The 23,746-nt window shown below is 41.9% G+C and overlaps 1 protein-coding gene across 1 annotated transcript in view; it reads left to right on the forward strand.

Annotated features, from left to right (window-relative positions):
- Positions 1-5,983: 5,983 nt before the first annotated feature.
- Positions 5,984-23,746, forward strand: part of LOC120065194 (receptor tyrosine-protein kinase erbB-3-like) — a 43,468-nt gene continuing 25,705 nt past the window's right edge. The window contains exons 1-9 of the mRNA XM_039015983.1: positions 5,984-6,472; positions 14,047-14,201; positions 20,325-20,511; positions 20,937-21,062; positions 21,934-21,996; positions 22,136-22,254; positions 22,397-22,538; positions 22,762-22,875; positions 23,068-23,185. Of these exons, the coding sequence (XP_038871911.1) occupies positions 6,394-6,472; positions 14,047-14,201; positions 20,325-20,511; positions 20,937-21,062; positions 21,934-21,996; positions 22,136-22,254; positions 22,397-22,538; positions 22,762-22,875; positions 23,068-23,185 (1,103 nt within the window). The 5' untranslated portion in view covers positions 5,984-6,393. The remainder of the gene's footprint in view (positions 6,473-14,046; positions 14,202-20,324; positions 20,512-20,936; positions 21,063-21,933; positions 21,997-22,135; positions 22,255-22,396; positions 22,539-22,761; positions 22,876-23,067; positions 23,186-23,746) is intronic.

Below are 23,746 nucleotides of genomic sequence, written 5' to 3' on the forward strand. Positions count from 1 at the left end.
TTTTTCTTTTGTGAGCAACAGTGTTGCACTTTGTGTGGCTGTGAGTGTGTGTGTGTGTAAGTATGTATCTTTGAGAGTGTATATGTGTTGTATGAGAATGTGTGTGTGTGCTGGCATGTGTTTGATTTGCGGTGTATGTGGATTTATGCAACAAATATAACAAAACTTCTCTAATCATGACATCACATGCCAATACTTGGTTGTAATTGGCTGTCTGAAACTTCTTGTCACTTCCTCATTGGCTCACACACTCTATTCTGTTCCCTTAAGTAGTAACCTGTGTTGTGCTGTATTTGTTTGACACATAGTGATAGATTTCCATGGGCTCCTAGTAACCAGAACCAGAAGATAATGCCTTCTTTCCTGCCTTCGCTCCCTTGTAATAGGAGAAATCAGTCTGAGATAGGTCTTGTAGTTGCATGCCCTCCCATGTTTCCACTGTGATCAGGTGAATATACAGTTCCTTATGGGCATGTGGACTTTATGATTGGTCTCCTCTAACCTGCCTAATGGTGCTAGCACTGCATGGCCTAACTGCACTGATTTCGGTGTAATAGATGGTCACAATAGATAGCTGGATGCTTATATTGCCAAAAGTTAAAATGCAGCTTCTCTCACACTCAAGAGTGTGTTCCATAACTGGATAAAGAGATGCATCACGGCTGAGTCTCTTTTAGCCAAGTGGTAAGATGTGTGATGTCCTGCAGTTTGACTCAGACACTTATACACGAAGATGTGCACACCTCTCCTCACTAACACAAGCTGCTACTGCCTGCCCTAGTTAGGAGTCACAAACTGCATCATATTGCTCGTACTTGAGTTCCTTTTGTCTGTGTTGAGTTGGATCAGAGGAAGACATAAGGGTCCAAGTTGATAGGTGACTGAATATGAATATGATGTTTGTTGATGTATGTATTCATGACTGTATCAATGTATTTGACATGCTCATTTAATATATTTAATTATTTGCACAGTTTGTTACTTACAAATAAGCAGGGTGAAACCATTTATCTTTGTATTTTTCAGGAGTTGTATTCTATTTGACCTGTCAGATACAGTATGTTGTTAACACCTAAAGCAAATGACAGTATAAATGGAATGCACTGAGAATATTCATCGCATTACTAGAACAATACCTGACCTCAAACCTCCCTCTGATTTTATTCTGTCAAGACTCATCAACACATCAAACAGTCTGATTTAGTTGCTTGTCCAGATGTAAGCCATTCTACCACCACTGATACCAGCAGAACTCAGAGGTTACTGTCTTTTTGGTGAGTGTTGTAATATGTAACACTATTATATCATAGACAAACCAAACAGTCCAGTATTCACATACATACAGCATCTATGTTACTTGTTTGTGTTGAATAATTTGAGTTTTGTTGCCTTATATACACTGCTCAAAAAAATAAAGGGAACACTAAAATAACACATCCTAGATCTGAATGAATGAAATATTCTTATTAAATACTTTTTTCTTTACATAGTTGAATGTGCTGACAACAAAATCACACAAAAATGATCAATGGAAATCAAATGTATCAACCCATGGAGGTCTGGATTTGGAGTCACACTCAAAATTAAAGTGGAAAACCACACTACAGGCTGATCCAACTTTGATGTAATGTCCTTAAAACAAGTCAAAATGAGGCTCAGTAGTGTGTGTGGCCTCCACGTGCCTGAATGACCTCCCTACAACGCCTGGGCATGCTCCTGATGAGGTGGCGGATGGTCTCCTGAGGCATCTCCTCCCAGATCTGGACTAAAGCATCCGCCAACTCCTGGACAGTCTGTGGTGCAACGTGGCATTGGTGGATGGAGTGAGACATGATGTCCCAGATGTGCTCAATTGGATTCAGGTCTGGGGAACGGGCGGGCCAGTCCATAGCATCAATGCCTTCCTCTTGCAGGAACTGCTGACACACTCCAGCCACATGAGGTCTAGCATTGTCTTGCATTAGGAGGAACCCAGGGCCAACCGCACCAGCATATGGTCTCACAAGGGGTCTGAGGATCTCATCTCGGTACCTAATGGCAGTCAGGCTACCTCTGGCGAGCACATGGAGGGCTGTGCGGCCCCCCAAAGAAATGCCACCCCACACCATGACTGACCCACCGCCAAACCGGTCATGCTGGAGGATGTTGCAGGCAGCAGAAGGTTCTCCATGGCGTCTCCAGACTCTTTCACGTCTGTCACGTGCTCAGTGTGAACCTGCTTTCATCTGTGAAGAGCACAGGGCCCCAGTGGTGAATTTGCCAATCTTGGTGTTCTCTGGCAAATGCCAAACGTCCTGCACGGTGTTGGGCTGTAAGCACAACCCCCACCTGTGGACGTTGGGCCCTCATTACCACCCTCATGGAGTCTGTTTCTGACCGTTTGAGCAGACACATGCACATTTGTGGCCTGCTGGAGGTCATTTTGCAGGGCTCTGGCAGTGCTCCTCCTGCTCAAAGGCGGAGGTAGCGGTCCTGCTGCTGGGTTGTTGCCCTCCTACGGCCTCCTCCACGTCTCCTGATGTACTGGCCTGTCTCCTGGTAGTGCCTCCATGCTCTGGACACTACGCTGACAGACACAGCAAACCTTCTTGCCACCGCTCGCATTGATGTGCCATCCTGGATGAGCTGCACTACCTGAGCCACTTGTGTGGGTTGTAGACTCCGTCTCATGCTACCACTAGAGTGAAAGCACCGCCAGCATTCAAAAGTGACCAAAACATCAGCCAGGAAGCATAGGAACTGAGAAGTGGTCTGTGGTCACCACCTGCAGAACCACTCCTTTATTGGGGGTGTCTTGCTAATTGCCTATAATTTCCACCTGTTGTCTATTCCATTTGCACAACAGCATGTGAAATTTATTGTCAATCAGTGTTGCTTCCTAAGTGGACAGTTTGATTTCACAGAAGTGTGATTGACTTGGAGTTGCATTGTGTTGTTTAAGTGTTCCCTTTATTGTTTTGAGCAGTGTATAACCAATCTACAGTTTTTATATACCTTCTATGAAATGTTTTTGCTCCAAAATGCAAAATTGGTCAACAAGGGGTTTCTGTCCTCTGTCTTCCTTTGGGTTCCTGTGTTTGAGGAGTGTGCTTGGTTCATTTTTAGTAGTTGGTTTTTGGTGTTTGGGGTACAAAAATGTGATGTTGTCTGTGAACATAAATTAACATAAATTATGATAATCAATGGGAAATTGATGAATTACCTAGTGACTTATTGATGAATTATCAAGTATCTGGGGTGTCATGGACACCCTACCTTGTAAAGCTGTAAAGTGATGTAATAAAACAAAGAAAAATAAACCCATTTTCTCTATGACCTGTCTCATAGGCTCTGTGTGAACGTTACTGACATGTATCTGACAGATGTGGTGTCAGATGAAACTAAAGTAGATGACATACAATCAACAATCAGAGTATTATTGGCTATAGCCCTCTATCTGCACTAGATCCCAACTCCGGTTCTCCAGTACCCCCAACAGTTCACATTGTTATGGTAGCCCTGGACAAGCACAACCGATTCAACTAATCATCAGGCCCTCAATGAGTTGAATCAGGTATGTTCGTCCGGGGCAAAAATGTGTGCTGTTGGGGGTACTCAAGGACCAGAGTTGGGATCCACTGGTATAGAGTGCTCCATCACATCTCGCCTAGAGCCAGGACATAATCACATTAAGCAATTTCTGTAATAAACCTGTGCATCTTTTCATGTTGGCCAGATGAGGTCAGTCTTCACCAGCACACCTCACACTGGCAAACGCATTTCAAAAATGTTATTGCCATATGCCTATGAAATGTTTCATTGCCTGGCCTAACACGAAGGCAACTTTAGTCTAGCTGAATGAAGATATTGTAAAACAACCCCTACATGCTTGTGTTTAACTGTCTATCTTTGTTTATTGTATTTGACTCCATACCTCACTGTTAACCAAGATTAAACAAGAGGTCCTTTTTCGAAATTATAAGATCTTTGAGAAGATCTTCCTGGTAGAACCTCTGGCTATAGTGAGATATTTGCTATTCGTTTTTTAACATTGCATAACAGCAGTAGGTTTATGGCAATGGCACAAATAAGAAATTTTTGGGGTGTTTTGGAGGGGGGGGGGGTTCTACTAAGCTAACATATGGAATTGTTTCAAGATGATCATACCATGGATCATTTAAATATATGATTTGGAATTTTAGGAACCTTTTACGTATCAAAAAAATATATTAAAAAAAAGATTTGATAAAATATTGAATAAAATATTATAGCCCATAGAAACGCATTGATTAACACATTCATAAATGGCAAAAAAACGTTTTTAAACAATCATAAGGGATAAGGTTTTTAAGTGTGTCCTATTATCTAGGAGATATAAGAAAGCTCAGGAATTTTTTAACCCCTTATTTTTGTTGGCACAAAACTACCTCCGTACTTCTATTCATTTGTATGGGTAATGTTCAGTTAACTCCTGAGACACTTGTGGGGGGTAGTAGAGCAAAATGGAGAACACCATCATGTTCGTGAGTCTCTTCTTTCCATAGAGTGGTCATTAGTTTGTAGCCCAAAATGTTGGGACACTACAGACGTTTTTGTGAGAAGACCAATTTCTGGGATGTCTCCTGGTCTGACAAACAGCTGTACCTCTGCCACTTTCCAGGGCAGATGCATAAGGGTGACATTGGCGGATGTGAGACGACCAATTTCTCTAGCTTAAACTAATGGATTTTGATAGGGATTTTTTTTATTATGTTCATTAGATTGACTCATGGGTGCGTCAATACACTCTTAAAGATTTAAATTAGTGCCTGTCTGTTCAATCACTGACAAACACACTCACACAGACTGGAGTTACAGGCAGAGCCAGTTTCAAGAGAGCAGTTGTTAAGCTGGCTCATCCACTCAGGCAGACATGCCTGTCTCTCTCCCTCTGTGTGTGTATGTGTTTTTATTTGTGTGTGTGTGTGTGTGTGTGTGTGTGTGTGTGTGTGTGTGTGTGTGTGTGTGTGTGTGTGTGTGTGTGTGTGTGTGTGTGTGTGTGTGAACTAGTCATTGTTCAATCGATAACCATCATGATGACATATAGACAGTATATTCATATGCAGGTCCTCTACTAGGATAATCATCAGTTCATCACTGTCTGTCACAGAATACCAAAATTTAAATAGTTGAATTAATTTGATGTACTGAGAAAAACAGTGTTTCAGTGACGCACACGAGAGAATGCAAGAATGTTTGACCCTCTGTGTACGGGCTTGTAGGGGTTGAGAAGTAAATTTGACCCGTGGACAATGCTGTCATTCTGATAGCGCTGGTCCAGCCCCCTTCAAAGAAAGAGTGACCAGTCCACGCTACCTAGGTACAATTCCGCCATTCATGGAGAACAGCGGGTTTTGTTAGCAATGTAACTCTCAACAAGCAGACATTTAGCAATGGTGGACTTACATTAGCCCTGCGATAAGCCAGGAATACCAAACGATGTTGAGTCAATTGTGTGTAGTGTTGTTAATCATAATTAATTGGTAGGGCTACAAGAATGTCTACAATTTATTTTTTCAAATACTTTATGTATATAATTATGGAAGGATATCCAAAAGACATTACAGAAATCAGAAAGATGATACGAAAATGATTTGTATTTTTCATATTGACATGACCAATACGACTAATATAGGCGAATAAAAAAAGCATGATGAATAGGAAGCTTTATTTACTCACAAAGATGGTTCAATAATGATTAATTCGGGACACTTCGATACAAAGTGATTTTCGTAGCAGGTTAGGAGAGCAATTTCCCAACCTTAACCCCAGTCTCCTAACCTGTTATGTTAATTACCCTTGCCTGCTGCGTAAATTCTCCCAACCTGCTACGAAACAGTCACTTCAGTGTAGAAGTGGGGTGAAGAGTGTTTCCTTTAAACAATTAGTATTACGTTGTAGACTTTACGCAGACAGTTGTGGAGTAGCCGACAGACAGCGCATTTGTCTCTGGTTGGTTCAACGACAGTCTCTTGTCCAATCAGTGACTACGGATGATTTTACACATCAGAGAGGTTGAAGGATTGTAAACTCTGTGCCAAACCGATATACACTCGCCCTATCTTAGCCTATATTTTTGTCAATAGGCCAACGAGTAGGCTTTTTACGTTTAGTTTTTCTGTAAATTAAAGGAATGTTTTAATCAATTCGAATCTGCTGAGTAGCCCTCTGCTGCAAAGAATGGCGACTCTTCAATCCGAATCTATTTACTTTGCCTGTTCTCTTTGAGATACAGTACATAGCAGGGGATACATGTTTACATGTACATGATTTATTTGACTAACAATTCATGAGCAGGAGGAAACCGTCGAGGGTAGTCGATATTGTACATCTCTCCCAGCTCGTAATGTTTGATAAATTGTGTCAACTGTCGGAATGAGGGGACTCCAGAAGGTGCTCGCGCTGTGCGTCGCGCTACCATGGCTCCAGCTCACCTGCGCTCAAACTCAAGAAGGTAAGTTTCGTGCCTCTATTGGGCTCGCCGTCAAATTGATTAGACTTTCTCTCAAGTCATTCCCTCTTCCCCCGACAGTGCCCAAATTTCTGTTTGAAAAACCTATTATGAAAATGAGGAGTCATTTGGGAATTGGCCCAAAGTGTCTCATTCTGTGTGATACCTCATTTACGCCCCAAGAAAGTTGCCTATTATTTTGTCAATAATCCCAATGTGGTTTGTGTTTTTTTAGGAGGGACCAATCCCACAGAGTTGTGTACATAAAATAGTCAATATGGCATCACTTGTCCTCACCTAAATCGGTGCTGTGAATCTGACCGTAGAGACAAAACCAGTTTCATATGTGCTGAACCTGTTTGCTGTGCGTTAGTCGACTTAGCCGACTTTCGAAACAGTGTGCTTGTATGTGTTTGTGTCAATTGTGTCTGTGTTATCGCTTGCATGCAAGTTGTTAAGGAAAAGCAGCTCCTCCCTATAAATGTCTAAGAAAACAATGTTTACTTTCTGTTCTTCTGTGTCTTTCTCACTTTGCACCTCAAAAGTGTTCCTGGAAAATTCACCTGGTATTCATAGTGGGTCAGGTGTGAGTGTGTATAGCCTCCATGTCAGAGTGAGGTGTTGTGATTCGAATCACAAACAACCACGAACACTGGCTGAACTTTGCCTCTGTACTTATGTCATCCGGCTGTATGTAAATAAGGTGGTGTATTGCAGGAGGAAAACAATGTAAACAACAGGTCAGGGCGCAGGTGATCCCCATCAGGTGACAGTCAGTGGAGGATAATAGGCTGAAGTAAATAGACTCATACTGTACATGTCACACAACAGTACAAATAGATTTAATGTCGATTTTGATCAGCATCAAATCAATACTTTATTTCTTCTGCATAGCACACTATCCTTATTTCAATGTATTCTCTAGAGATCTATAACTCCTCATCAATATCTGGTAAACAGTTCATTCATTGCTGGTAAATGTTGCATGGATCCATTTTTTTTTACATGTTCAATTTTTTTTATTACACAATGGACCAGAGTTGAATCTGCATGTTAGAATACTCACACTTTATTTACTGATGGACAGCTGGTCCTATATATAACAGGTTGGGTCCAGTTAAATTGAATTAAATATAATTCAATTGATGGACTGGTTGATTAATTGTCCTATATGTGACCATGAGCACTGGTCAGGTAGTGCTTTGTTGTCTTAGCCATCGGGGATGTGGCACAGAGCTCAAGATTACAAGGCCCTGTGTGCCATAAACTCATATCAGGGTTCAGAGATAACGATAACTGCCATGTCATAAAAATATACCTATCACAACACTTTCTCAGGCATCTCTGAAGCTTGGATTTTCCTCAATCTCTTCAAGCTTGTTTTCTATCACCTGGAACTGTGTATGTATGTGTGTGTGTGTGTCTGTGTGCACGTATGTTTGTCGTGTGTGTGTGTGTGTCTGTGTGTGTGTGTGCGTGTGTGTGTGTGTGTGTTGAGGGTTGACATTCCTGGCATGACTATTCTAATGATCAGATGTTTGTGACTAGCATATTTATCTGAATCATTTAATTCTTGTTACGTGACACAAATGTATTTTCAATGATTGATAATTTAGTGATTTCTGGTAAAGACCTTAATTGAATTATGATGCACACTCTTGTAGAATGTGCATTATTTTTGGTTACTAAAAAACAACCAATTTACCTGTTCCGGTTTTATATTGCAGATATTGGTGTCAGGTCTGTGAAATAGAGAGGTAGGAAAGCTGGGTTATTTCCTGTGATGGGGGAAAAACCGACACAGTTATATATCAGGATATTATTTTTGACGATATATCGCAATATTATTATTATTATTATTATTATTATTTAAATGGTTCCAATATGTATTTATAGCTTTGATTTAATTTCCTTCTTTGTAATTGCACAATAACTGCCCACACAAAACAATTTGTGCCTTACAAGTAATCCTCTCAGTGTTTACTGCTTCACTAGTGGGACACCTGTTCTTATTTACGGATACGTCACAAAAAAATGTTGTCGCACCAGTTAGTGAGGCATGTACTCTAGCATGTTATTGTGTAACCCCTGAACTTTTCAATGTGAACCTCTCAGTCAACACTAGTGTTCCCTTCGCAACACAGGTAGTTGTACCCCTTACAGTGAAATATTTACCATTTTCATCTATCACAAATAATACCCTGTGGGAAGAGAACAATAGTACTGTTTTTTTTCATCACAATTTTCACCAGTATGTGGTACATTTCAACAACTCTTAGTACAAAACTCAAAACAGATCATCAAAAAGGCAGTTCTTTCAAAACTATAAGTACAACACACAAAATCCTACACACACTTTTTCACCAAACTTAATCAGTGTTTCATCTAGAAATACATGTTTCACATTGCAATACATGTTCATATTAAGTCATTGTCTTTTACAATGCAATGCTCATATTACTTTTGAGAACTACATAATTAAAATATATGTCTGTAAAGTACAAGCTTCTCACTGTAATCAGTGCCTGGAATCTGGTTCAAGTTATTAATCTACCTACCAGGGTGTTTACAAATACTACAGAAACAAGATCATCCACATGTATATATCACCTTTTTGCTAATACTGTAGGACTTTGTTCTAAAGCTGTATCCATACCCATTGGATACAGTGATCACAATACAGTGGCTATATCCAGGAAAGACAAAGTTCCGAAAGCTGGGCCTAAAATAGTGTATTAGAGATTATACAAAAGATTTTCCTGTGACTCTTATGTGGGTGATGTTAAAAATATTTGTTGGTCTGCTGTGATTAATAAGGAGCATCCAGACGCTGCACTTGATGAATTTATAAAATGTATTTTTCCAATTATTATTAAACATGCACCTGTTAATAAAGAAACGGACTGTTAGAACTGTTAAGGCTCCATGGATTGATGAGGAATTTAAAAGCTGTATGGTTGAAAGAGATGGGGCAAAAGTAGTGGCTAATAAGTCTGGCTGTACATCTGACTGGCTGAATTACTGCAAACTGAGAAATGATGTGACTAAACTCAACAAAAATTATAATAAACTGTATTATGAAGCCAAGATCAATGATATAAAGAATGATGGAACCATTTGATGTTGCCAATTATTTTAATGATTACTTCATTGGCAAAGTGGGCAAACTTAGGCAGGAAATGCCAGCAACGAAAAGTGAGCCATCATACTCATGTATTAAAAAACAAATAATAAAAAAAAGCGTTGGAATTTTGTAAAGTTAGTGTGGTTAGTGTGGGATAACAAAATTATTGTTATCGATCAATAATGACAAACCTCCTGGCATTGACAACTTAGATGGAAAGCTACTGAAAATGGTAACTGACTCTATAGCCACTCCTTTCTGTCATATTTTTTTATCTGAGCCTAGAGGAAAGTGTTTGTCCTCAGGCCTGGAGGGAAGACCAATTCATTCCGCTACCCAAGAGTGGTAAAGCAGCATTTACTGGTTCTAACTGCAGACCTATCAGCTTGCTGCCAGCTCTTAGCAAACTGTTGGAAAAAATTGTGTTTGACCAAATACAATGCTATTTCTCTGTTAACAAATTAACAACAGACTTTCAGAATGCTTATAGAGAAGGGCACTCAACATGTACTGCACTGACACAAATGTCTGATGATTGGTTGAAAGAAATTGATAATAATAAGATTGTGGGAGCTGTCCTGTTTGATTTCAGTGCAGCCTTTGACATTATTGACCATAACCTGTTGTTGAGAAAACGTATATGTTATGGCTTTTCAACATCTGCCATATCGTGGGTTCAGAGCTATCTATCTAATAGAACAGAGGATTTTCTTTAATGGAAGCTTCTCTAATGTCAAAAATGTAAAGTGTGGTGTACCGCAGGGCAGCTCTCTAGGCCCTCTACTCTTTTCTATTTTTACCAATGATCTGCCACTGGCAGTAAACAAAGCATGTGTGTCTATGTATGCTGATGATTCAACCATATACGCATCAGCAACCACAGCTGATGAAGTCACTGAAACCCTTAACAAAAGGTTGCAGTCTGTTTTGGAAGGGGTGGCCATTAGTAAACTGGTCCTGAACGTCTCTAAAACTAAGAGCATTGTATTTGGTACAAATTATAGAACTTTGGGAATAACTCAGCTGAATCTGGTAATGAATGGTGTGGCTGTTGAACAAGTTGAGAATACTAAATTACTTGGTTTTACCGTAGATTGTACCAGTACAGGAAAAAGTACAAAAATGTATCCACTCACTACTGTAAGTCTTTCTGGAGAAGAGCGTCTGCTAATGACTAAAATGTAATTGTGAACTGTCATGGTTAAAACATAGATTCAATATTTGTAAAAAATAGGGAGAGGTCTGTCTGTAATAAAGAGATGTTATGCTTTTATGACACCACACTCCAAAAAGCAAGTCCTGCAGGCTCTAGTTTTGTTTTATCTTGATTATTGTCCAGCCGTGTGGTCGAGTGCTGCAAGGAAAGACCTCGTTAAGCTGCAGCTGCCCCAGAACAGAGCGGCATGTCTTGCTCTTCATTGTAATCAGAGGGCTAATATAAATACTATGCATGCCAGTCTCTCTTGGCTAAGAGTTGAGGAGAGACTGACTGCATCACTTCTTCTTTTTATAAGAAATATTAATGTGTTGAAAATTCCAAATTGTTTGCATAGTCAACTTACACACAGCTCTGACACACACATTTACCCCACCAGACGTGCCACCAGAGGTCTTTTCTCAGTCCGCGAATCCAGAACAAATTTGAGAAAGCGTACAGTTTTTATTGAGCTATTATTGTATGGAACTCCCTACCATCTCTTATAGCTCAATTGAACAGCAAACCTGGTTTCAAAAAACAGATAAGCAAAACCTCACGGCACAACGCCTCTCCCCTATTTGACCTAGATAGCCTACATATCAATACATACACATAAACTATGTGTGCCATTTGTACATTTTTTGGTCACGTACAAAGATTAGCAGATGTTACAGCAGGTGCAGTGAAATGCTTGTTTTTCCAGCTCCTACAGTGCTGTAATACAATATCAATACAATACTCATTATATTTCATAGTAAACTTATATTTTGGATCAATGGTTGTGTGGTGAAAGATGTTTACAAACAAAATAAATGCACAATGAAAGGTTTTTAATTTAAGACTGGCTGCGTTACAAGTGTCACCAGTTTGGAGTTTGTACTGAGTTTTTAAAATTCAGCATATACTTGTGAAAATAGTACCAAAGTAATAAAAAACATACATCTCAGTGAGGCATGTGTGTGTGTGAATAGACCTCTAAGGTATGCGGTAATCTCTTGGTGTCCCGAGCCAAGTTTCTGTTTACCTCATCCACCGTTTACATCACTTTATAAAACGTGTTTATCTCCTCCTCCCTCTTTTCTTTCTTTTCTTCCCTTTTCTTTCCACTCCACTTTTTGAGTGTTGAAACATTGGAAACATGAATGAAAATTACAACTAAACCTAATCCAGGACTGAGTAATGTTTCTAGAGTGTTAGGCTACTGGCTATGGCAGTAATGTTTTCAAATGTGTTAGGTTACTGTGTGTGAGTTTTCTGTGAACTCTTCCACCCCTCTCCATCTCTCTCTGTCTGCCATCTGTAAATACTGAAAGTATCTCAATACCAGGGGAACCCACCTACTCAGCCCATTCAGATTCTTCACTTCTCCAGCAACCATATTTGAACATGCATGTTGCTCTGCCTGTCTGTGTATTTGTTTGTGTGTGTTAATGTCAATTACTGTGATGGAACATTTTGTATGTGTGTTCTTTTTCATCTGATGACCTGGTATACATGGATTCTTCATTTCTTTGTGTTCAATTATTGTGCTTGCATACACATTAGTGTTTATGTGGTGATTGTATACTTTTGTGATTGTGTGTGCCTGGGTGTACATGTGCAGGTGCACAGGACTATTTCTCAACAGGCAATTGAACTGGTTGAGTGTCAACAGCTTTAAGCCATCTACTGATAGCAGTGACCCAGCTCAGGCTTCTCCCAGCGCTTAACCTAGGTGGGGTAGTGATAACATGGTTCTCAATGGGAAATGTACACATAAGAACATAATTACAATCTAATGGGTTCCAATGACCAAATGTGTATACATTGCACAAAGTCCATGGTCCAATTTGAGCTGAACAGAACTCCTACAGTACACTGTGCTTGACTGTAACTTGTACACCTTGGATCTAGTTGGTGATTCATTATATAAGAATTTCTGATCCTTGTTTTTTACATGTTTATTACTCTCATGGAACCTCACAATGCGGGTTGCACATGTATGCAAATGCTGGGCTATAGCAAAAATGTGCAACCCTGTGGGTGTCCAGGACCAGGATAGAAGAGCACTGGTCTAATGTAGCACGCTGCTAAGTTAGTGTTCAGGAATGTCCCTTGACCCTCAAGGTAGAGTCAGTGTGCACTGTCTGGCTCTGTGTGTGTTCACATTCCTCCAGACTAGAGTCAGCACCTGTGACCCCCCCCCCCCCCCCCACCCTCTCTCTTTCACGAACATCCATTCACAGGGAAATATTGTGATGAGCCTTAAGAAACTATAATTTCACTCTGGACCTAACACTATTTGAACCCCCGTCCTTCGTCTTTCTCTCTCTCTCTCTCTCTCTCTCTTGCTCTCTCTCCTTCACAAACACAATAAAATGTCTACTACCTCTGCTTTATGATGTCTGGGCCTGCTCATTGGACTGTTATCACACACTATGCTACTCTCTCCAGAATCACCTGCTAGCTTTTACTGATTGTTATTTCCTGTGTGAAGCGAATTAACTAGTACATGTTAACACGCTCCTTCCTAGCTCATATCTGTGTGACTCCTCACAGTCTCCAGATTTAATGCTGAACATTTATTTCAGATAATTGTGAGAGCACAGGAACACAGCACATAGACAACATGTAAAAAGAGCAAATTAACTTGACAACATGGTCTATTTACAGTACCTCATGTTAGTTAAAGTTCAATGTCCCATCAAACCCAACACAGTATATCTTGTTCTTAGAGACATATCTATCTGTGAATCTGTGAATAAATATATATATTGATATATATGGAAAAAAAATTAATGGAACAGCAACAGCAACTACAATTAAAAAACACATGTTATTATCCGGAGTTAGCCTCTCTTTTCCTTCCTCTCTCCCTCTTTCACTTTTTCGCTCTCTCTCTTTGGACATCTGGCTAAGATTTGATTAGCAAAACAGTCTCAGTTCCAATGACATTGAAAGGGAAAAGGACTGGACTCCTACAGTCCACAATTAACAAGGCCTTGTAGGTCTGCCCCAGAGACAGTCAGTCACTGTATTATATGTAGCACTAGTCTAATGGGAATGAGAAGGGAGCGTGAACAAGTTATTTATTATTCCTAGCACTAACATGTATTAGTCATAGTCAGAGTTTGAATGTAAGTTGTGACCTGATGTGTTACATCAAAACTACACAAAATGTGTCAGTACAACAACAACAACAACAACAACATAGGCTAGAGTTAAAAATGTAAATCCTTAAAACTGAAGAACTGTTTTTACCCATCTTTCCCCCAGTGATATGCTCCGGCACCCAAAATGCACTAAGCGTGACAGGAAGTTCACAGACGCAGTACACGCTAATGAAGGAGATGTACAGTGGCTGTGAGATCGTCATGGGTAACCTGGAGATCACCATGATGGAACACTGGAGGGACTTCACCTTTCTTCAGGTGAGGGGATGAACAGGTGGATAAATGGCAACAGGTGTGAGTGTGTGTGTGTGTGTGTGTGTGTGTGTGTCTTGCATCAGGAGTATGTATCATCTACTCCAGTCAATAGAAGTCTATATATATAGTGCCAACACTAAACACACAATCAGACATGTCAGGCCACACTTCCCTCTGGGGCACAGAGAACAACACAGAGATTTTATCATTGTGTGTCTCTTGTGGATGATGTCACTGTCTCCTGTACACAATGAGTCCTCTTACATTCCCCTGTGAAACCTTTATCACTGTGGCGCGGCCATGGTAACTTAACACAAAGCCATGAAAACCAGTTAGTTATCCGTAAACAGAGCCATATACTGTATATGCCTCTGCCCGTAACTAGTTTAACTGTCATGGCACAGGTGTAGGATCTTAATTTGAGCCAGTTTGGTACAGCAGGAAAATTATCCTGCAGCAACAGGAAATGTGAAGTATTATGTGGATTATAATTAATGGACATTTTTTTTTGTAGGAGTTGATACATTCAAAAGCCTTTTTAAACCTCAAATACACTACAAGTTTTACATGTCCTGCATTTCAGGAAAGTTCTCCTGCAACAGGGTGATCAAATTAAGATCCCACATCTGTACAGTAGTTAGCTAATGTTACGGCTGTCATGGTAACAATTGATGAGTGAGAGAATAAGAGGGCTGTTGTGATGTTATAGTCAAAGTTGTTGAATTTTAGAATTAAGATGTCAGGCTACCATACAGTACATGATCCGCTACATCAGGTATTCCCAAACTGGGGCAGATGCCGTCGGAGATACACCAAATAAAAATGTGATTCACGTTTAAAAAAAAATATATATAATTCTTCACATTTTCAAACAGTACATTTATATTTTCCAACGGGGCTATACATTTGAGTGAGGTTTTTTTCTCGCCTGAATAGCCTCGTTTCACTACCAAAAATAAAATTAAACCATCTAGTGTTCAGCGAAATAACAACACAATGTCAAATACAGGTAGCCTAGTCAAATAATTAACATCCAATCACATTAACCATTACTCTCTCGCGGGAAACCTTCACTCTTGCGCAGACATTTAGAAACGAAACATGACAATTTCAAAAATAAGCCACATGAGTTTTCTGAGCAAGAATAAAGACTTTCGAGTACATTTACATTTACATTTAAGTCATTTAGCAGACGCTCTTATCCAGAGCGACTTACAAGTTGGTGCATTCACCTTATGATATCCAGTGGAACAACCACTTTACAATAGTGCATCTAACTCTTTTAAGGGGGGGGGGGGGTTAGAAGGATTACTTTATCCTATCCTAGGTATTCCTTAAAGAGGTGGTGTTTCAGGTGTTTCCGGAAGGTGGTGATTGACTCCGCTGACCTGGCGTCGTGGGGGAGTTTGTTCCACCATTGGGGTGCCAGAGCAGCGAACAGTTTTGACTGGGCTGAGGGGGAACTGTACTTCCTCAGAGGTAGGGAGGCGAGCAGGCCAGAGGTGGATGAACGCAGTGCCCTTGTTTGGGTGTAGGGCCTGATCAGAGCCTGAAGGTACGGAGGTGCCGTTCCCCTCACAGCTCCGTAGGCAAGCACCATGGTCTTGTAGCGGATGCGAGCTTCAACTGGAAGCCAGTGGAGAGAGCGGAGGAGCGGGGTGACGTGAGAGAACTTGGGAAGGTTGAACACCAGACGGGCTGCGGCGTTCTGGATGAGTTGTAGGGGTTTAATGGCACAGGCAGGGAGCCCAGCCAACAGCGAGTTGCAGTAGTCCAGACGGGAGATGACAAGTGCCTGGATTAGGACCTGCGCCGCTTCCTGTGTGAGGCAGGGTCGTACTCTGCGAATGTTTTAGAGCATGAACCTACAGGAACGGGTCACCGCCTTGATGTTAGTTGAGAACGACAGCGTGTTGTCCAGGATCACGCCAAGGTTCTTAGCACTCTGGGAGGAGGACACAATGGAGTTGTCAACCGTGATGGCGAGATCATGGAACGGGCAGTCCTTCCCCGGGAGGAAGAGCAGCTCCGTCTTGCCGAGGTTCAGCTTGAGGTGGTGATCCGTCATCCACACTGATATGTCTGCCAGACATGCAGAGATGCGATTCGCCACCTGGTTATCAGAAGGGGGAAAGGAGAAGATTAATTGTGTGTCGTCTGCATAGCAATGATAGGAGAGACCATGTGAGGATATGACAGAGCCAAGTGACTTGGTGTATAGCGAGAATAGGAGAGGGCCTAGAACAGAGCCCTGGGGGACACCAGTGGTGAGAGCACGTGGTGCGGAGACAGATTCTCGCCACGCCACCTGGTAGGAGCGACCTGTCAGGTAGGACGCAATCCAAGCGTGGGCCGCGCCGGAGATGCCCAACTCGGAGAGGGTGGAGAGGAGGATCTGATGGTTCACTGTATCAAAGGCAGCCAATAGGTCTAGAAGGATGAGAGCAGAGGAGAGAGAGTTAGGTTTAGCAGTGCGGAGCGCCTCCGTGACACAGAGAAGAGCAGTCTCAGTTGAATGACTAGTCTTGAAACCTGACTGATTTGGATCAAGAAGGTCATTCTGAGAGAGATAGCAGGAGAGCTGGCCAAGGACGGCACGTTCAAGAGTTTTGGAGAGAAAAGAAAGAAGGGATACTGGTCTGTAGTTGTTGACATCGGAGGGATCGAGTGTAGGTTTTTTCAGCAGGGGTGCAACTCTCGCTCTCTTGAAGGCGGAAGGGACGTAGCCAGCGGTCAAGGATGAGTTGATGAGCGAGGTGAGGTAAGGGAGAAGGTCTCCGGAAATGGCCTGGAGAAGAGAGGAGGGGATAGGGTCAAGCGGGCAGGTTGTTGGGCGGCCGGCCGTCACAAGACGCGAGATTTCATCTGGAGAGAGAGGGGAGAAAGAGGTCAAAGCACAGGGTAGGGCAGTGTGAGCAGAACCAGCGGTGTCGTTTGACTTAGCAAACGAGGATCGGATGTCGTCGACCTTCTTTTCAAAATGGTTGACGAAGTCATCCGCAGAGAGGGAGGAGGAGGGGGGAGGGGGAGGAGGATTCAGGAGGGAGGAGAAGGTGGCAAAGAGCTTCCTAGGGTTAGAGGCAGATGCTTGGAATTTAGAGTGGTAGAAAGTGGCTTTAGCAGCAGAGACAGAAGAGGAGAATGTAGAGAGGAGGGAGTGAAAGGATGCCAGGTCCGCAGGGAGGCGAGTTTTCCTCCATTTCCGCTCGGCTGCCCGGAGCCCTGTTAAGACATGTATAAAAGCAACAGATACCATTAATAAGAAGGGGCTAGAACCATCTTATATGGTGAGCTACCGAGTGGCTAGGACAGGCAAGCCCCATACTATTGTGGAGGACTTAATTTTTCTTATTGCCGCAGATATGGCTGGGACAATGCTGGGGGAAAGGCCAAAAAACTATACAGACAATGCCTTCATCAAACAACACTGTTTCACAACGCATCAGTGACATGGCAGGAGATGTTTTGAAACAATTACTGCTTCGCATACAAGCCAGTGAATTATATGCGTTACAGCTGAATGATTCAATAGACGTGGCGGTCCTGGCACAGCTCCTGGTATATGTCCGTTACGTTTATGGGGGGTCGATTTAAGAAATTATACCTTGATGAAGACAGCTTGTCTGTCGAAACGTTGGGTATTTGATAAGATAATTATGTTCTCAAGGTACATAACCCAATTTAATTATATTACTCAGTCTGCAAACCAGAATTTGTAAGATCCTGGTCGAATGAAACAGACGGAGGCCCAGCTAAAATAGTCAAAAAGGTTTATTCACGGGAACGTTCTAAAGTCAAGAATACAAAACAATTCATTTTATACTGACTTCTCACGCACACACATTCACACAACAATACGCACGCACATTCACACAAATATAAGCACACACATTCACACAAACATACGCAAACACATTCACACAAACATACGCACACAATGTCCTGCTACGCACACACATTCACACTAACAGAAGGTATCCTACGCACATACCGTCTCACTACCCAGCCGACAGAGATTAGGGAGACCTTGTCCTTGAGACGTACTCCCCGTTCTCTCCCAAATCTCTAGTCAGGTCGGCACCGAGCTCAGACAGTCTGTGTTTAAAATACCATAAAGACATATTGTTTTACCCTAACTACACATTTATTGATTATGATTTTATACATTCTAATCAATTCCATACAATTATATGTTTCAGGGCGGAATATTCTAATCATTCAATTAACAGATAAATCCCATTAACATTATTAGGTTATTAAATAATTGCATCTGAGCTCCTAGAGTGTGCGGCTCTTCTTTAATTTTTAAGTGTTCTACTCCGCTAGCCAGCACCTCGCCTAAATAGGTGTGTGTTTCTTTCGCCTCTGGGTCAATTAAGGAAGACATCTTCTTCTGCAAACCACTGGAAACCAGGACAACATGAGAGGATATTTTTAAAGTACTGGACAGCTTTGTGACATCAAATGGACTTTGGTGGTCAAGATGTGTTGGTATCTATACTGATGGTGCAAAAGCCATGACAGGGAGACATAGTGGAGTGGTAACTCGCGTGCAAGCAGTTGCTCCCGGCGCCACTTGGGTACACTGCAGCATCCACCGAGAGGCTCTTGCTGCCAAAGGAATGCCTGACAGCTTGAACGATGTTTTGGACACTACAGTGAAAATGGTTAACTTTGTTAAAGTAAGGCCCCTGAACTCTCTCAGCCATGTAACGCTTTTACAAATTACAGAAGTGCGTGGTTATCAAGTGGCAAAGTATTGACACGTTTTTTTTATCGAGAGATGAGCTAAAACTTTTCTTACTGACCATAATTTTCACTTGTCTACCGCTTGCATGATGAGAGTTTCTCACATGACTGGCCTATCTGAGTGATGTTTTTTCTCGCCTGAATGATCTGAATCTAGGATTACAGGGACTCTCAATTTAATTCAATGTGCGGGACAAAATTGAGGCTTTGATTAAGAAGTTGGAGCTCTTTTCTGTCTGCATTAACAAGGACAACACACAGGTCTTTCCATCATTGTATGATTTTTTGTGTGCAAATGAACTCAAGCTTACGGACAATGTCAAATGTGATATAGCGAAGCACCTGAGTGAGCTGGGTGCACAATTACGCAGGTACTTTCCCGAAACGGACGACACAAACAACTGGATTCGTTATCCCTTTCATGCCCTGCCTCCAGTCCACTTACCGATATCTGAACATGAGAGCCTCATCGAAATTGCAACAAGCACTTCTGTGAATTTTTTTATTTAATCTGAAGTCACTGCTAGATTTATGGATAGGGCTGCGCTCAGAGTTTCTTGCCTTGGCAAATTGCGCTCTTAAGACACTGATGCCCTTTGCAACCAAGTACCTATGTGAGAATGGATTCTCGGGCCTTCACTAGCATGAAAACTAAATACAGGCACAGACTGTGTGTGGAAATTGATTTAAGACTGAGACTCTCTCCAATACAACCCAACATTGCAGAGTTATGTGCATCCTTTCTAGCACCCCCTTCTCATTAACCTGTGGTGAGTTATTCACAATTTTTGATGAACAAATAAGGTTTTATATGTAAGATATGGCTAAATAAAGAGCAAAATTATTGATTATTATTATAATATTATTTGTGCCCTGGTCCTATAAGAGCTCTTTGTCACTTCCTACGAGCCGGGTTGTGACAAAAACTCACACACATTCTTATTTTTTATAAATGTATCGTATAGTGTGTGTGTGGCAGGATTACAATGATGGCAAAAAACAACATTTGAGAGTGCGCTGACCCTGGTGCTAGAGGGGGTACGCAGCTGGAGGTTGAATGTTTGAAGGGGTACGGGACTATAAAAAGTTTGGGAACCACTGCGCTACATAAATGTTCTTTACTCCACATACTAGAGGGATACTTGCATGCAGGCTTTTTTTCCCAGCCCAGTTCTAACACACCTGATTGAGCAAATCAAGGTCTTGATGTGTAGTTGATTCAATTGAATCAGGTGACAAATGCCTGCTCACACTGCAGCTCTCCAAGATCAACAATGAGGAACATATCCGTATCCTGTTTCCGTCTACAGTAACACCTTTTTCTTTCCTCTTTCTCTTTTCCTCTTTCCTTCTTCCCTGACCTCTCCTCCCCCATAGTCTATTAGAGAAGTGACGGGCTACATCCTCATAGCCATTAACCAGTTCAGCCGGCTGCCGCTGGACCAGCTCCGTGTCATAAGAGGCACCACTCTGTACGAGGATCGCTTTGCTCTGGCTGTCCTCGTCAACTACCAAAAGGACGGCCAACACGGACTGAAGGAGCTGGGCCTCACACACCTCACAGGTACACACACACACCTCACAGGTACATACACACACCTCACAGGTACACACACACACACACACACAAATGTATTGTGATGAAGATAAGTCTTTAAGTGATACACATCATCATCATGAACAGCAACATGGTTATCATGGTCCACATGCCAACTACCATATGAACTTCAGTAGCAGGATTGGGGTCAATTCCAGTCAATCCAGGAAGTACAATGAAATTCAAATTTCTATTCCCAACTGTAGCATGAGAGATGATAGGAGGCACTGTGGAGAGAGAAATACAAATTTGTGCCCGTTTTGATTTGGTTACTCACCAACGTGTTCTGGCCTGTTAAACTAATTGTGCGTCTTCCTTTCTGTGTGTGTGTGTGTGTGTGTGTGTGTGTGTGTGTGTGTGTGTGTGTGTGTGTGTGTGTGTGTGTTCCACAGAGATACTGGAGGGAGGGGTGCAGATCATTCAGAATAAGTTCCTGAGCTACACCCCTCAGGTGAACTGGCTGGACATAGTGAAGGATGGAGACTCTGAAGTCATCATCAACGAGAACGGGCCTGAACGTGAGTATAGCAGGAGGTAGATGGTAGTACTCACAGAAATGATATGTATTCAGATTAGTGCTAGGACTGCTACCATATACACTACCGTTCAAAAGTTTGGGGTCACTTAGAAATGTCCTTGTTTTTGAAAGAAAAGCACATTTTTTGTCCATTAAAATAATTTAAAATTGATCAGAAATACAGTGTAGACATTGTTAATGTTGTAAATGACTATTGTAGCTGGAAATGGCAGATTTTTTTATGGAATATCTACATAGGCGTACAGAGGGCCATTATCAGCAACCATCACTCCTGTGTTCCAATGGCACGTTGTGTTAGCTAATCCAAGTTTATCATTTTAAAAGGCTAATTGATCGTTAGAAAACCCTTTTGCAATTATGTTAGCACAGTTGAAAACTGTTGTTCTGATTAAAGAAGCAATAAAACTGTCTGTCTTTAGACTAGTTGAGTATCTGTAGCATCAGCATTTGTGGGTTCGATTACAGACTCAAAATGGCCAGAAACAATTAACTTTCTTCTGAAACTCGTCAGTCTATTCTTGTTCTGAGAAATGAAGGCTATTCCATGCGAGAAATTGCCAAGAAACTGAAGATCTGGTACAACGCTGTGTACTACTCCCTTCACAGAACAGCGCAAACTGACTCTAACCAGAACAGAAAGAGGAGTGGGAGACCCCGGTGCACAACTGAGCAAGAGGACATGTACATTAGAGTGTCTAGTCCTCAACTGGCAGCTTCATTAAATAGTACCCGTAAAACACCAGTCTCAATGTCAACAGTGAAGAGGCGACTCCGGGATGCTGGCCTTCTTCTTCTATGTTTTTGTGTAATGTAGCTTCTACATTTTCTAACATTTCTGACATGTTTTTCAGAGCCATGTGATGAGGCATGCGGCGGTCTATGTTGGGGGCCCAGGAATGACACCTGCCAGAACTGTGAGTCACTTTTGACCCCTGGCTCTCATTTTCTGACAACACTAGATAGCTTCGCTCTGATGTAATGTCCTACAATCCAGCTCAGTCTGTTTGCTTGGCTCAAAGTACTCTCTATCTCTCTCTCTGCCCCCCCCCCCAGTGACGAAGACAGTGTGTGCCCCTCAGTGTAATGGCCGCTGCTTTGGGAGGAGTCCTAGTGAGTGCTGTCATATGGAGTGTGCAGGAGGTTGCACCGGACCCCTGGACACCGACTGCTTTGTGAGTTGGCTATACACACAAACACACCGCAAAGAAGTCTTAAAAGTAGTTCTGATAGTCATTGCATAGAAATGAATGGGTTAAAACTATACTACTAAGAAATGCATACAGTATCATTTAACTGTGTATTTTCTCTATCGAGGCCTGCCGTAACTTCAACAACTCAGGCTCCTGTGTGCCCCAGTGTCCCCAGACCCTCATCTACAACAAGCACACCTTCAAACTGGAGCCCAACCCCAGCGCCAAGTACCAGTACAGTTCCATCTGTGTGGCCCAGTGCCCCAGTGAGTCCACACACAGCATGCTCTACCTACTTCCACTCACCAGTCAACTCCTGGCCATAACCATGACCATCATGTCTCACTCATTGTCCTCATTCAATCTATCAATTTTCTAGCATGGTCCAATCTTCCTGTGGATTTCCCTGTGGATTTTAATGAATTGGTTTTCTCCCTTTACCTGTCCCTCTGCCCCACTCTTTCTCTCTCACATTACATTCCTCCTCAGCTAATTTTGTGGTGGACGGGAGCTCGTGTGTGAGCAGCTGCCCTTCTTATAAGACGGAGATGGAGAAGAAAGGAGTGAAGAGGTGTGAGCCCTGTGGAGGCCTCTGTCCCAAAGGTACCCGGCTGTCCAGTGCCCACACATACACCCTTCAACTATCATTGCTTTATAGAGTCTTCTACTCCAGCAACCTGCCCTTATCACTCATGTTGTGAAACTTTGGCTTTATTCATTATTTTCTCTCTTTTCTTCTTTTCTCTTCTCCTTTCTTCTCTTCTCCTTTCTCCTCTCCTCTCCTCAAATCTCTAGCTTGTCAAGGAACAGGCACAGCCTCCAGACAGACAGTGGACTCTCAAAACATTGACAGTTTCATCAACTGCACCAAGATCCAGGGTAGCCTTCACTTCCTGGTCACCGGGATTAAAGGGTGAGTGACAGCAGCAATATTCTATCAAAATGGCATGGCCTGGGGTAGTCTAGCTGCCTCTGGAGCACATGTATGATGTATTGCTACCAGCTTAGGTTCCAATCTGGCCCAATGCTTTTACAGCACTCTCCTACCTTTCAGCTCTAGCTCTTTCTATACAATAAACATACAAAATACTTAACTTTTTACTGGTACTGTATATATTTAAGTACCAGTAAATCTACTCATTCAAGGGTTTTTATTTATTTTTACTATTGTCTACATTGTAGAATAGTAGTGAAGACGTCAAAACTATGAAATAACACACATGGAATCATGTAGTAACCAAAAAAGGGTTAAACAAATCAAAATCTATTTTATATTTGAGAGTCTTCTAAGTAACCACCCTTTGCCTCAATGACAGTTTTGCACACTCTTGGCATTCTCTCAACCAACTTCATGAGGTAGTCACCTGGAATGCATTTCAATTAACCTCTTGGAAATAGGGGGCGCCCTTTTCACTTTTGGATAAAATGGTGCCCAAATTAAACGGCCTCGTACTCTGTCCTAGATCATATGATA

Source organism: Salvelinus namaycush, chromosome 20 (genome assembly GCF_016432855.1).
Source record: "Salvelinus namaycush isolate Seneca chromosome 20, SaNama_1.0, whole genome shotgun sequence".
In the NCBI taxonomy this organism is placed as follows: Eukaryota; Metazoa; Chordata; class Actinopteri; order Salmoniformes; family Salmonidae; genus Salvelinus; species Salvelinus namaycush.